The 11,828-nt window shown below is 36.9% G+C and overlaps 3 protein-coding genes across 3 annotated transcripts; 2 read left to right on the top strand and 1 right to left on the bottom strand.

Annotated features, from left to right (window-relative positions):
- The first annotated feature begins 872 nt into the window (after positions 1-872).
- Positions 873-2,587, top strand: LOC147286988 (putative disease resistance protein RGA3). Its single transcript, XM_086240866.1, has 2 exons — positions 873-2,435; positions 2,540-2,587. Exons 1-2 carry the CDS (start codon positions 873-875, stop codon positions 2,585-2,587), a joined length of 1,611 nt encoding a protein of 536 aa, XP_086096992.1.
- On the top strand, positions 2,411-6,071 carry LOC147286987 (putative disease resistance RPP13-like protein 1). Its single transcript, XM_086241410.1, has 7 exons — positions 2,411-3,753; positions 3,866-3,976; positions 4,073-4,325; positions 4,419-4,448; positions 4,545-4,635; positions 5,261-5,535; positions 5,632-6,071. The coding sequence occupies exon 1, from the start codon at positions 2,613-2,615 to the stop codon at positions 3,666-3,668; it is 1,056 nt and encodes a 351-aa protein (XP_086097536.1). The 5' UTR covers positions 2,411-2,612; the 3' UTR covers positions 3,669-3,753; positions 3,866-3,976; positions 4,073-4,325; positions 4,419-4,448; positions 4,545-4,635; positions 5,261-5,535; positions 5,632-6,071.
- Positions 6,072-6,188: 117 nt separating this feature from the next.
- PTAC17 (plastid transcriptionally active 17) lies at positions 6,189-11,225 on the bottom strand. Its single transcript, XM_086241409.1, has 10 exons — positions 10,775-11,225; positions 10,558-10,623; positions 10,295-10,475; positions 9,982-10,178; positions 9,469-9,519; positions 9,293-9,384; positions 8,511-8,608; positions 7,098-7,192; positions 6,771-6,875; positions 6,189-6,510 (listed from the first exon to the last, which is right to left on the bottom strand). Exons 1-10 carry the CDS (start codon positions 11,111-11,113, stop codon positions 6,373-6,375), a joined length of 1,362 nt encoding a protein of 453 aa, XP_086097535.1. The 5' UTR covers positions 11,114-11,225; the 3' UTR covers positions 6,189-6,372.
- Positions 11,226-11,828: the final 603 nt, after the last annotated feature.

Here is an 11,828-nt window from a genome sequence, read left to right as displayed (position 1 = left end):
AGGTGTGTGATTAGACGCCAAAATCTATAAAGATGAAAGATATTTTTCTTTTACGATAAGCAAGAATCTGTCATGGACAGAAGCACTCAAGCAAGGGCCACAAGAAAGTTATATCTGAATGATTTTTGAAAGGTGTGTGATTAGACGCCAAAATCTATAAAGATGAAAAATATTTTTCTTTTACGATAAGCAAGAATCTGTCATGGACTGAAGCACTCAAGCAAGGGCCACAAGAAAGTTATATCCGCATGATTTTTTGAAAGGTGTGTGATTAGACGCCAAAATCTATAAAGATGAAAAATATTTTTCTTTTACGATAAGCAAGAATCTGTCATGGACTGAAGCACTCAAGCAAGAGCCGCAAGAAAGTTATATCCGCATGATTTTTTGAAAGGTGTGTGATTAGACGCCAAAATCTATAAAGATGAAAGATATTTTTCTTTTACGATAAGCAAGAATCTGTCATGAACTGAAGCACTCAAGCAAGGGCCACAAGAAAGTTGATGCGTTACACACTTTGCTATCAAAAGTTTCGACAATGATCCTTACACGATAGTACAGATCCAATACATACCCATAAGAGTAGCATTCACTAACTCATGTTCTGTTATTAACTTATTACTCTTGGAACTGAAATCCAAACAATAAATAGGTAGGGAATATGTATTTTCATTTTTCGTTCCAAATACCAGTGCTCGACACGTATACGGTGCATAACTTGCAGACAATGTGAAAGGGCCCATCCTTTTCCTTTGATTAAGAATTATTATAACATGTCATGTTCTGCACAATAGCGCATACAACCATTCTAGCTACTTCATATTTCTTGTCTTTCTCTTTCCATATTTGTCAACCAATTCAACTCTAACTTAATGGCTGAAGCACTCATTTCTGCACTCCTAGAACAGTTGGCCTCAATCATCCAGCAAGAAGATGAACAAGAGGAGAGATTGGTCGTGGGTGTTGAGAAAGAAGTTGCAAATCTCACCGACAAACTCCAACTTATTCTAGAAGTACTCGAGGATGCAGAGAAGAGGCAAGTGAAGGAGGACAACGTAAGACATTGGCTAGATAAGCTGAAAGAAGTGTGCTATGAGATGGACGACGTGCTGAATGAGTGGAACAACAAAATTCAGAAACAACGAGTTGAGAAACAAGAAAAAGGTGACAATGCTTTTGATACTAAGAAGAAGGTATGTTTCTCCATCTCCTCTCATTACTTCAGTTATCCTATTGCTAGGAAGATTAAGAAACTAAGCAAAAAGCTAACTTTGATTGCTAATGAAAGTCAAAGGTATAACTTTTTCTACCAAGAAAAACAGAATGCTTCATCCTTTGTCGCTATATCTGGGGTACTTAAGCAAGAAAAAGTATATGATATTTTAATAAGCATGTTGTTGAACAAGAGTAGCCAAGAATGGAGGGATCCTCTTGTCATCTCTATTGTAGGAAGGGGAGGAATAGAAAAGACAATTCTTGCCGAATTGGTCTATAATGATCAAAGTGTTAAAGGTCAATTTGAGAACAGAATTTGGATTGATATGCTAGAGTACTCTTCAATAGAGGTCAAGATTGCTGAAGGCATTTTTGAAGGTCTCAATCAAAATGATACCCAAAAGAACTCAGATGAATTCTTCACTTTAGTAAATTGTATACATGATTCTATTCAGGGTGAAAAGTTTCTCCTCGTTCTAGATGATGTGTCGAACCTAAGCATTTTTAAGTGGGTTAAGGATGCTTTACAAGAGGGTGCTAGAGGCAGCAGAATATTGGTGACTACACGAAAAGAGGAGGTTGCTATTACAATGGGATCAACCACTGATCACATGATTCAATTGGACAAGTTGAGTGAACAAATTTGTTGGTCATTGTTCTATCAAATTGCTTTGGTTGACAGGGAAAGAGATGAGACGTTGGAAGCATTTGAAGCTATTGGTAAGAATATCATAAAAAAGTGTAATGGTTTGCCCTTTGTTGCAAATATGTTAGGTAATCTCATGCTGAATAAGGAAACAATAGAAGAGTGGCGAGATGTTTTGGATGGTAAAATGTGGGAAGAAGACGTTGAGCAGCAAGTTTTCCAACCATTACTACAAAGTTATCATCATTTGAATGTTGTAGCAATTAAACGTTATCTTCTTTATTGTGCTATTTATCCAAAAGGTTATAAGTTCGATAAAGATGTTTTGATTGCGTTGTGGATGTCACAACATTGTCTTAATTTGAAAGAAAACAAACAAATAGCTGAAAAATATTTTAAGAACTCAATATTGTCTTTCTTTCACGATTTTGAGGAAGACGATGATGGGAATATTACCGGTTGCAAAATGCATGATATTGTGCATGACCTTGTGCAATTTCTCACCAAGGATGAATGCTTTATTATGGAGGTTGAGGGTGCTAACAATAGGATAGAGCTACCAGCTGGTGCTAAGGTTCGTCATTTATGTATAAGGTTTGCACGACAGGGCAGATTTCCATTTTTTCCGATTTCTTTCAATTGGAAAAATTTACGTACCCTGGCAACATTTGATTCAAGCATTACTGCCTTGCACTCAAATTTGATTTTGCAATTGAAGTACCTTAGGACATTAAATTTGAGTCATAACCGCATGAAAGAAGTTCCGAAGGAGATTGGTGAATTGGTGCATTTGAGGTATATTGACTTGTCTCATAATCCTTATTTGAAGCGATTACCAAGGTCTTTGTGTAATCTATACAATCTGCAAAGTTTGCACCTTGTTTCGTGCACGAGTCTTAAAAAACTACCTGAGGGAATGGGAAAGCTGATCAACTTAAAGCATCTTCATGTTAAGGACTGTAATCAGCTAAGGTACTTTCCAAAAGGGATTGGGAGATTAACAAGCCTGCGAAGGCTAGATGAGTATAGTGTATGTGGTGGTGGTGATGATGAGGAGGCATTCAAGTTTGGAGATCTAGGAAATTTTGAGCAGCTGCAGGGTAGCCTGTCAATAAAAATGTTGGGAAACGTGAAAGATGCAGGGGAGGCTCAGAAAGCACAATTGAGGAATAAAAAACACCTACTTCAATTGGAACTAGATTTTGAGAATGAAGACGATGAGAGACGAGAAACCGATGACAAAATACTGGCAGCCTTAAGACCACATGAAAATTTGAAAGTTTTACGCATTGGTGGTTACGACGGCAACTTCACCTGTGCTCCCTTTGAGATGGTTTTCTTTGGGAATATGTCTTTTCACAATTTAAGAAGCCTTATTCTTGATGAATGGAAATATTGTAAAACTTTGCCTCCTCTTGGGGACTTGTTGTCACTTGAAAGACTGGAAATATCGGGGATGCATAGTCTGAAAATTCTTGGAAAAGAGTTTTTGAGCGTTCGTGCTTTCCCACAATTGAAACAACTCAGCTTCCGGATGATGCACGAGTGGCAGGAGTGGGAATTTGATGGATTGCGGACATCAAGGCGGACATCAATGCCACGCCTTTCTTCCTTACGCATTAATTCATGCTCTCTCCTAAAAACACTGCCCAACTACCTGCGGGAGATACCACTACAAGACTTGACCATCGATTGGTGTCCAATCCTCGCACAACGTTGCCAAAAAGGAGCCCATTTGTGGCCCCTCATTTCTCACGTCCCAAACATCACTATTAATGGAGTCACCATCACAAAGGATGATATATGATCGATCCTCATCATCATTCATCACCATTCACCAGACTGTACAATAATATAAGGAGCATCCACCTCTTCTATTTCTCTTCCATCTGGTAATTCATCCAACCCTTATTATACATATAATATTCATTTATCATGTATATAAATTAATAAATGTGATCACTATTTGCACAAAATAATAATTTATGGTCATGAAAATTGCAGGTCCACACTTTTCACCCGCCCAGTTGCCGAGCTACCACCTTTTGGGACCTCAGACCACAAAATTGCTGGACTCCTCAAATACAAATTCGGAATCAGTATCTTACTCTCTAGGTAATTTATCATCAGTATCTTAATTAAGTATTTTATGTCCATGTAATAGTTTATCAGTCACGTGATTGATTGATTGATTGATTGATTGATGATCAGGTTTGTATCATAACAGTCCCACAAACCAGACACGTACGACTGACCCATGGGCAAAGTAGCAGAATGAATGCATGCGCTCTTTAGATTCATCCTCCCCAGAGCAAATGGGGCACAATGGGAATTGGATTCAACTAAGAGGGTATGGATTTGGTGACAGCGCACCACATAAAGTTCGATATTTTGGGTACAGCCTTTTGAATAACAAATAATATTGGAGAAGAGGGGATTTAAACTCAACACTTTGAATGTTGGGGTAAATGTTTTTAATCACAATAGTTACAAGTTCCCCACAAATTGCCAAATTCTAATGTTTTTTCTTTTCTCATTTTTTTTTTCTGCTAAAAAGGAGGTCAAAGGAAATGCCTTAGAGTGTGAGGTAAATATTCAATCTCACTAGTGCCCGTCAGATTCTAAAGTTTCTAGTTTGATATCTAATTTTCATGATAATTCGCACGGGATTTTCTTGTGTTAGTGGCTGAAGCTTTTCGTGGCATGGAAGAAAGGGAGGATTGGATGTGAACTCAGTCTCATTTTAATTCATTTCCAAGTAAAGGCCGCATGAGGTTTGTTGTTTTGTTTTAATACTATATGATTGTGTTTTTCTTTAGAATTCCAGTTCTTTCTATAAATATGCCTAAGAGAATGCCTTGTAAGAAACAAATTTGACCACCAATATGTCATCCAAATTGAAGGGTGATTCTTGATAAAAAAGTGAAATTGGGGTGATCCAAGTGGTGAGGGTAGGTGGGATAATGAGTTAGGATTAAGATATGTTCAACTTTCTTTCCTTCGAATGTAACAAAAAAGTGAAATTTACCATATATATATGGAACTAGAGGTAATAGTTGTGCTCCTAAACACTAATATGAGGGAGCACTAATTACATTAAAATTAGTGTAATTAGGATACTGTACAAATTTGAATAAATATGTTTTCAATCTATATATAGTAGTTTCTTAAATTAGAAATTAAGAAATTAAATATAATATAGAGATATTTTCTCTTGTCAGATTGTGAGTGTGGACTACACATTCAGTTTACAGTTTGACAACATAGCATTGTTAATTTGTTATCTTCACTGCCTATTAGAAATAGAACACTTCTGTCTATATAGTGTTTCCCTTCTCGGCATGATAAGGATCTACAAAAGATGTATTCTTATGTTCTTTTTTTGTTTTTTCTGGAAAGGATGCATTGGCAAAACAAAAATTGATGAATAGGAAATCGATTCATCATTTCAGGAATTCTGTTGAAGCCAAAAGGGTAATGCAGACCATCAAAGTGTGCCTCATGAAGTTCCAACTGAATTTCTAATGAGGCATGACCAAGAAAGGAGTGATTTTCACCACTGCCTTGTGACCTGACAGAGAGATGGTGAACAAACTGGGACTAGGTGGTCAGCTTGATTCACAAACATTGATGCAATTGCTTCATAGAAGCTTTGTACAAACCTTATTTTTAAGGTAGATATAGGCAATTGCGGTATTTACCAGTTTTTTTTTTTTTTTCACGACTAATTTACTGCAGTTGTATTAACCATTTGCTGTTCTATTTTCTAGTGCCAACGGAATCATGCAAAATTGCACTTGTGATCTTGTGTGTGCTCACTGCTCTTGCCCATTGGGGAGCACCATGCAGTTGTTTAGAGATTTCTGCAGGCCCAAAACAGGTTTGGAGGCAGCTGATGAGTTTATCTCCCCATTTATTGAATTCCGAGGGTTTAGCTCCTCTGGACTGGTTGAAGGTGAATCTCACTTCCAAGAAAGTTTATCATCAAGGTCTTGAATGGAGGCAAATCTTTGGATTTGGGTGCTGGTATTTTTGGAAATTGACAAACCATAGTGTGTTGGTTCATGATTTTGTACACCCAATGATCCTCAATTAATCATGCAGTTCTATGCTAAAGGCCCACAAATTGTATCCATTTTATACCTTCATCTCTTGTCCTCAAATTCTTAGAGACTTAAATATATGTTGCAAGTCATTTTGGTTTAAGAGAAATCTTCTAAGTAGTTATAAGAATTAGAGGTTTTCATGAGAAGCAAGGTTCTGATATCAAGTGCTCGGATACATGTCATGTTGTTGCCAAGGAATGTATGAACTTGGTTATGAAAACTTGAACAACCCACCAAATCAATATTGGTTATTGAAGAGGAGAAAAGCACTTACAATTATATAATTATTGATTGACACTCACGACTCATTCACTATTACCGTACAGACATAAGGTTCAATCATCCCGTGTTCAATGTTCAATAGACAAACGAGGGAGAAATAAAAATAAGAGAATTTGTTAGTGATCATAGTAAACAGCCTTTAAAACCCTTTTCTAACTCTTGTGCATCCAAGTTCTTCCCTATGAAAACAATCTTATTTGTTCTTGGCTCATCCAGGCCCCACAGCCGATCAGGTGAACCTTGGAATATATCATGAACTCCCTGTTACACAATTGAACTATAATTACGGAATATACCATACAGAACAAAAAACATTAACTAAGATTTCTCAGAACAATATATTTAGCTCCTGCATCAGCAGCATCAGCAACTCAGACGAATGATAAAATAAACTTTTGATGAACTTGACACGCAAGAAGAATATCAAATGATTAAAGAGATGATTAAATAATTATTTTTAGCAGCCAGGGTTGATTAAATAATCAATCTGATTATAATTAGCACTTCATGTATTAACTCACCTGGAAGACAAATCTCTCATTCATACCCTGAACAGATAGAAGACCTTTCATGCGATATATGTCCTCACTCCGTTCCAACAACAGCGTACCCAGCCATATGTTAGCCTGAAAAAATATTAAGAGGGCATCAGTACCATCTTTGTCAAAATTTTAGTTTTTTTTCCAGACAAACATCTAAACTATACAGCCCCTCAAACTAGCCATAGAATGTGTTCTTGTGTCATTCATAGGCAACAGATCAGCACAAAACCCACAGGTTTTACTAGAATCATAAAGGCAATTCCCATATATAATGCAAGATAAACTAAAACCAAGTAGAGATCCAACCTTCTCAAGATCTAAGTTCCCTTCACAAACTATGCTGACAGAAGAAACACCAGGATCATGAACATGATCATGGGAGTGGTGATCATCATGATGTTCTGCATATCAGTGCCAAATGCATGGATATCAGTTCATAACTCTATACGAAGAGTAGCAGCAATACCAAATTATGAGTATAATGGATGATCAGAAGTCATAAAGCAAAACAAATGATTATGAGATTATCCAATCAGAAAATAAACTGAAGCAGCAATACGAGAAACACATAAAATAAACAATCCAATTAGAATCGAGAAATGCCAAATGCATGAGAGAACATAGGATGACTGGAGCAGAAGGGGAAAGAGTATGAGCTTCCGAGTGGTTACAGCAGTAGAGTAAAAGCTATTCTCAACACCTTCCTTGGTACCCTTCTTACAGGCACAAAACCAAAAACAAATGGTAAATAAATGAGAGAGAGAGAGAGAGAGAGAGAGAAGTTAGAACTACAAGAGGCGAAGTCCTGGCAATTATGCTATTTGGTTGGTAATTCTGCTATCTTTAATTCCCTACCGCATTCCTTATCGCCACTTTCACAATATTGAAACCACAGCACCCAAAGATCCAGGAATATGCCAATGCAAATTTTGACAAGAGCTAGAACGGGAGGAGAACAATTTGGAGGGCATAGATTCCCTACCACAGCACCCACAGTTCCCTACCATATTATTAATTTTTCTACTATTAGTGAATAAATCCACTTTTAGTTAAAAAGTAACCCTTATTATCTCTGTAAACAACAAGTTAAACCTACATTACAGGAAGCTGAGCAATTTCCCAGCTTTGTCTAAACACTATGGCACCCATTAGTTAGGAACCTATGGATCATGCCCATACATAAATCACCGGACCCATTGTATGCCCTCCCCATATGCATCCATGTGTTCTGGAAGTTATGTGTTAATTTTCACGAAGATCTATATGTTTGTGGTGAGCATACATAGAGACGTAATATAAGGGGTGTCAGCAAAGCAGAAGACTCAGCTCTGAAGTGGTGCCATAACTTGAACCAGCAGCTGAGCTTCATAGCAAAGAATAAATTTGTCACGCATCGACAAATAATGCTCACCCATACTAAGAATGATTTGTCCTCGGACTCCAAGAACACCACTAACTGGATCCCTAGATTCCACAAATGCATTTGTGTGTGTGCAATCAAACAGATTTTTCAGACTATTTAGTTTTAATTTGACAACAGATGGACGGCAGCCAACAGGTACCCACAAAGCCATCATTCACATATTCAATGTGAAGAGTGTAGTAAGAACAACATATATGCCACAGTTAATGAAAAACATGTCATAGGTAAGAAAAAGAAAACTATTTAGCAAAGTGCAGTCAAGATGAGTAAATGCTTTAATGATTAAAAAGATTTACCATGTTTGTGATCATGTTTTTCATCATGATGGTGATCATGATCGTGGTGGTGATCATGATCTTCCTTTTCACTTTCAGCATCAATGGCACTCTCTATCCTGGAAAAGTTACAGCAAAGGTTAGCATATAACACCAAGATCCCAAAAAATCTTGTGTGATATTATGAAGCATGGCAGCATGTTCATTATACATCAAATTGATAACAACAGAATGTCAAAAAAAAAAAAAAAATCAACACACTGGGAGTATGGGCTCCCAAAATCATTCTCTTTTATAAGTATCATTTATTAATTAGAATCAACAGTGCACAACACATATTTAAAAGCAGTATAACCAAGAAGATTAGAACAAAAACAAACTTAAAAATCTAAAGAAAAGAAAAGAAATGAAATACTCAACAGATAATTCCAAGAACCATATGAGAGTGAAAGTTTAAACAAATATGTGCATTCTAATTAGATTACTATCTGAACAAACAGATTCACGTGTCCCCCCAACCTTCCTACTTAAAGAATATTAAGAAAAGCAAAAATATACACTTATTTAAATTATCACGTTAGATTGATGCAGAAAGATAATTCGCAGGAAACTCCTATTATAAACTCATCTTCTTTTCATATGCAATTGTGCAGAACATTTAGAACCATTATGCACCATTGTAGAGAAACCACATTTAAGGAAACAGCAGGTAATTTCAAATGAGCAGCAAGTAGGAATCAGCCACATCATTGAAGAACATAATTGACCAAACCAACAACAATGAAATGGGTATGAAAGTTAACCTCTCCAAATCAAATCCTCCAATACCAAGAACATAATCCAGGTTAACTTTTCCAAACTCTGTCCGCTTCAGTTGAGCCATGCCATTGATGTTCTACATTCCAATATAAAGTGTTCCATTCAATACAATAACCATTGAAGAGCATGCTAAAAAACAAAAAATAAGCAGGGTACAGACCCTTATTCTTTGCACCAAAGAAGCAATTTCTGACTCGCCAACAAGATCAGTCTAGGACAAACACAGAGAAGTACATCAGTCAGGCATTAGAGTAAAAACTGTGAGTATCTTAAGCAAATTCTTCATCCTATATCCTAGAATAGTATCTTAAGCAAATTCTTCATCCTATGTCCTAGAATAGTATTCTAGTGACCATTTTTATTTTCAATTAATGACGCCTCAAAAAAAAAAAAAAAAAAAAACGGAAGAAGGAAGAAGAAGAAAAAGCAGCAACCCTACAAACACAGGGAAGACCTTCATGTTGAAATAAGCAGGGTCATACTATTTTCAATCATAACATGTAACCTAGTAAATTTTAAGGGCTGGGACCATGCAAGTTACCCACAAGGCACTGAAGTTAATATCCAGAACAGGATACTGATAGGCTCAGCTTTTCAAGAATCATAATGATTCAATTTGAGTGGAGCATGGACTAAACCAGACCCACAAAGAGAACATGGGAATCATTTGTACCTTATTCACAATGATACGATCAGCATAAGCAATCTGCTCTACTGCCTCATTGACGACTCCTTTTGGCTTAATGTCATCCAAATGAAATCCAGCATGTTTAGCATCAACCAGAGTGACAACACCGTCCAACTTGACATCATTAAAAACCTGATCCTCAGCATAAAATGTTTGAATGATCGGTGCTGGATTCGCCAATCCTGCAAAGAAGAAAAGTAAGCTCAAATTCAGTTGAATAAAGATTTCATACGCCCTACAAGTTGCAGACAAAACCATAATTAAAACTCAGTGACCTACAACAAAACAAACTTCATACCCGTAGTCTCTATTACAATATGGTCGAACTTCCCCTTCTTCTTATTGACCAACTCCGCAATCATCCGCACAAGATCACCCCTCACAGTGCAGCAAAGGCACCCATTATTCAACATAACAATATCTTCGGCCCCGGTAGTTTTCGCGGCGACCAAAGAACCATCAATGTCTATTTCACCATACTGCAAAAGCAAAAAAAAAAGAAAAAAACTCGTACATAATACAAATTGGGCAACAAATAAGTGGAAAAATCTAACCTCATACCTCATTTTCAATCACTGCAATTCGCTTCCCGTGGTCCGCAGTCAATATATGGTTAAGCAATGTTGTCTGTCAATTCCATTATTGAAAAATGTTACAAAGAATGAAACTTTCAGATAATTCTCAAAGAGTTGAGTCGTATTCATGTTTCAAAAATAAAACTGAAAGTAAAACCGTGAATAAATTTGGCGACTTTTTAATAGGAAATTAAACAGAGGACCTTTCCGGAGCCCAAGAAGCCGGTAATTATGGTGGCGGGGATGCGGTTATCGGGCGGAATCTGGGTCGAAACGGCGTCGGAGCTCTCGCTCTGCTGCTGCGACGTCGTGGCGGTGGTGGCGGCCACAGTGAACCTTCTGGAGCCTCTGTTACGCTTGGCGACGAGTACTCGGCGAAACGATGACGTCGAGTAGCAGAGGGTTTGGGGCTGTGGGGGAGTCCTCGGCCTCCACGTAAGAGAAAAAAGGGCGGAGGGTCCGACCCGGGGGAGTCGGGTCGGGCGACGAGAGGTTAGGCCGAGAAGGGTGGTGGCCACCAGGTCCGCCGATATCGAAGCCATGGGAGTGAATTGTTTGTTGGGGTTTTGGGTTTTAGCCAGAGGGAAGAAAGTGAGGGTTTATCATCTAAAAGGTTTTGTGGACTGTTCTGATACGCCGGCAAAATGTACTTCTGGACTGTTCTGTTTCGCAGTTATCCGCCAATTAGGGTGTGATTTGGATTGAACGATCGATTTCAATTCGAAAATTTTTTATTTTAAAATGTCTTGGTCAAATTCAAAATTTAAAAATGTCGAATTTTGAAAATTAAAAAAAAAATAGATTGAAATTGGAATGTTTATGTAAACTCCAATAATCCAAATTTCCATGCGAAAAATTTCAAAATTTTTCAAAGGCATTCTGATTCGATATTTTCGAAATTATGCCAATTTATTTCATATTTATATTAATATATATTATTTATTTAATTTTCTACTATATGTTTCATAAATTTGTTATTTATTTCAAACATATACATATATATTAATAAAAAAAACTAATACTATTAATATAAATATATGTATATTAAATATACAAAAATGTTCTAAAACTAACTAGTTAGGGCCAGTTTGGTATTGCTGTGTGAAAAAACAGTTGTGAGGTAAAACAGCTGTAAAGTAAAGTCAGCTGTAAAGTAAAGCAGCTGAGTGTTTGGTAAAGTATGTTTTCAAAAGTGCTGTGAGTGTAAAAAACAGTATCAAAGTGTTTGGTAAATATTAATGTAAAAGTGTTGTGACT

Source organism: Dryas octopetala, chromosome 4 (genome assembly GCF_963921425.1).
Source record: "Dryas octopetala chromosome 4, drDryOcto1.1, whole genome shotgun sequence".
Classification (NCBI taxonomy): domain Eukaryota; kingdom Viridiplantae; phylum Streptophyta; class Magnoliopsida; order Rosales; family Rosaceae; genus Dryas; species Dryas octopetala.
This window is presented reverse-complemented; position numbering and strand designations above follow the sequence as displayed.

What these genes read in the sequence shown, in the direction of transcription:
- PTAC17 (XM_086241409.1), bottom strand. Translation starts at nt 11,113, where the DNA reads ATGGCTTCGATATCGGCGGACCTGGTGGCCACCACCCTTCTCGGCCTA. An exon ending in CTTTGGTGCAAAGAATAAGG is followed by an intron (nt 9,385 to 9,468) that starts GTCTGTACCCTG and finishes ATTGGAATGTAG; the next exon opens with AACATCAATGGCATGGCTCA. An exon ending in GGAACTTAGATCTTGAGAAG is followed by an intron (nt 6,876 to 7,097) that starts GTTGGATCTCTA and finishes ATATTTTTTCAG; the next exon opens with GCTAACATATGGCTGGGTAC.
- LOC147286987 (XM_086241410.1), top strand. Translation starts at nt 2,613, where the DNA reads ATGAAAGAAGTTCCGAAGGAGATTGGTGAATTGGTGCATTTGAGGTAT.
- LOC147286988 (XM_086240866.1), top strand. Translation starts at nt 873, where the DNA reads ATGGCTGAAGCACTCATTTCTGCACTCCTAGAACAGTTGGCCTCAATC. An exon ending in AGCTACCAGCTGGTGCTAAG is followed by an intron (nt 2,436 to 2,539) that starts GTTCGTCATTTA and finishes ATTTGATTCAAG; the next exon opens with CATTACTGCCTTGCACTCAA.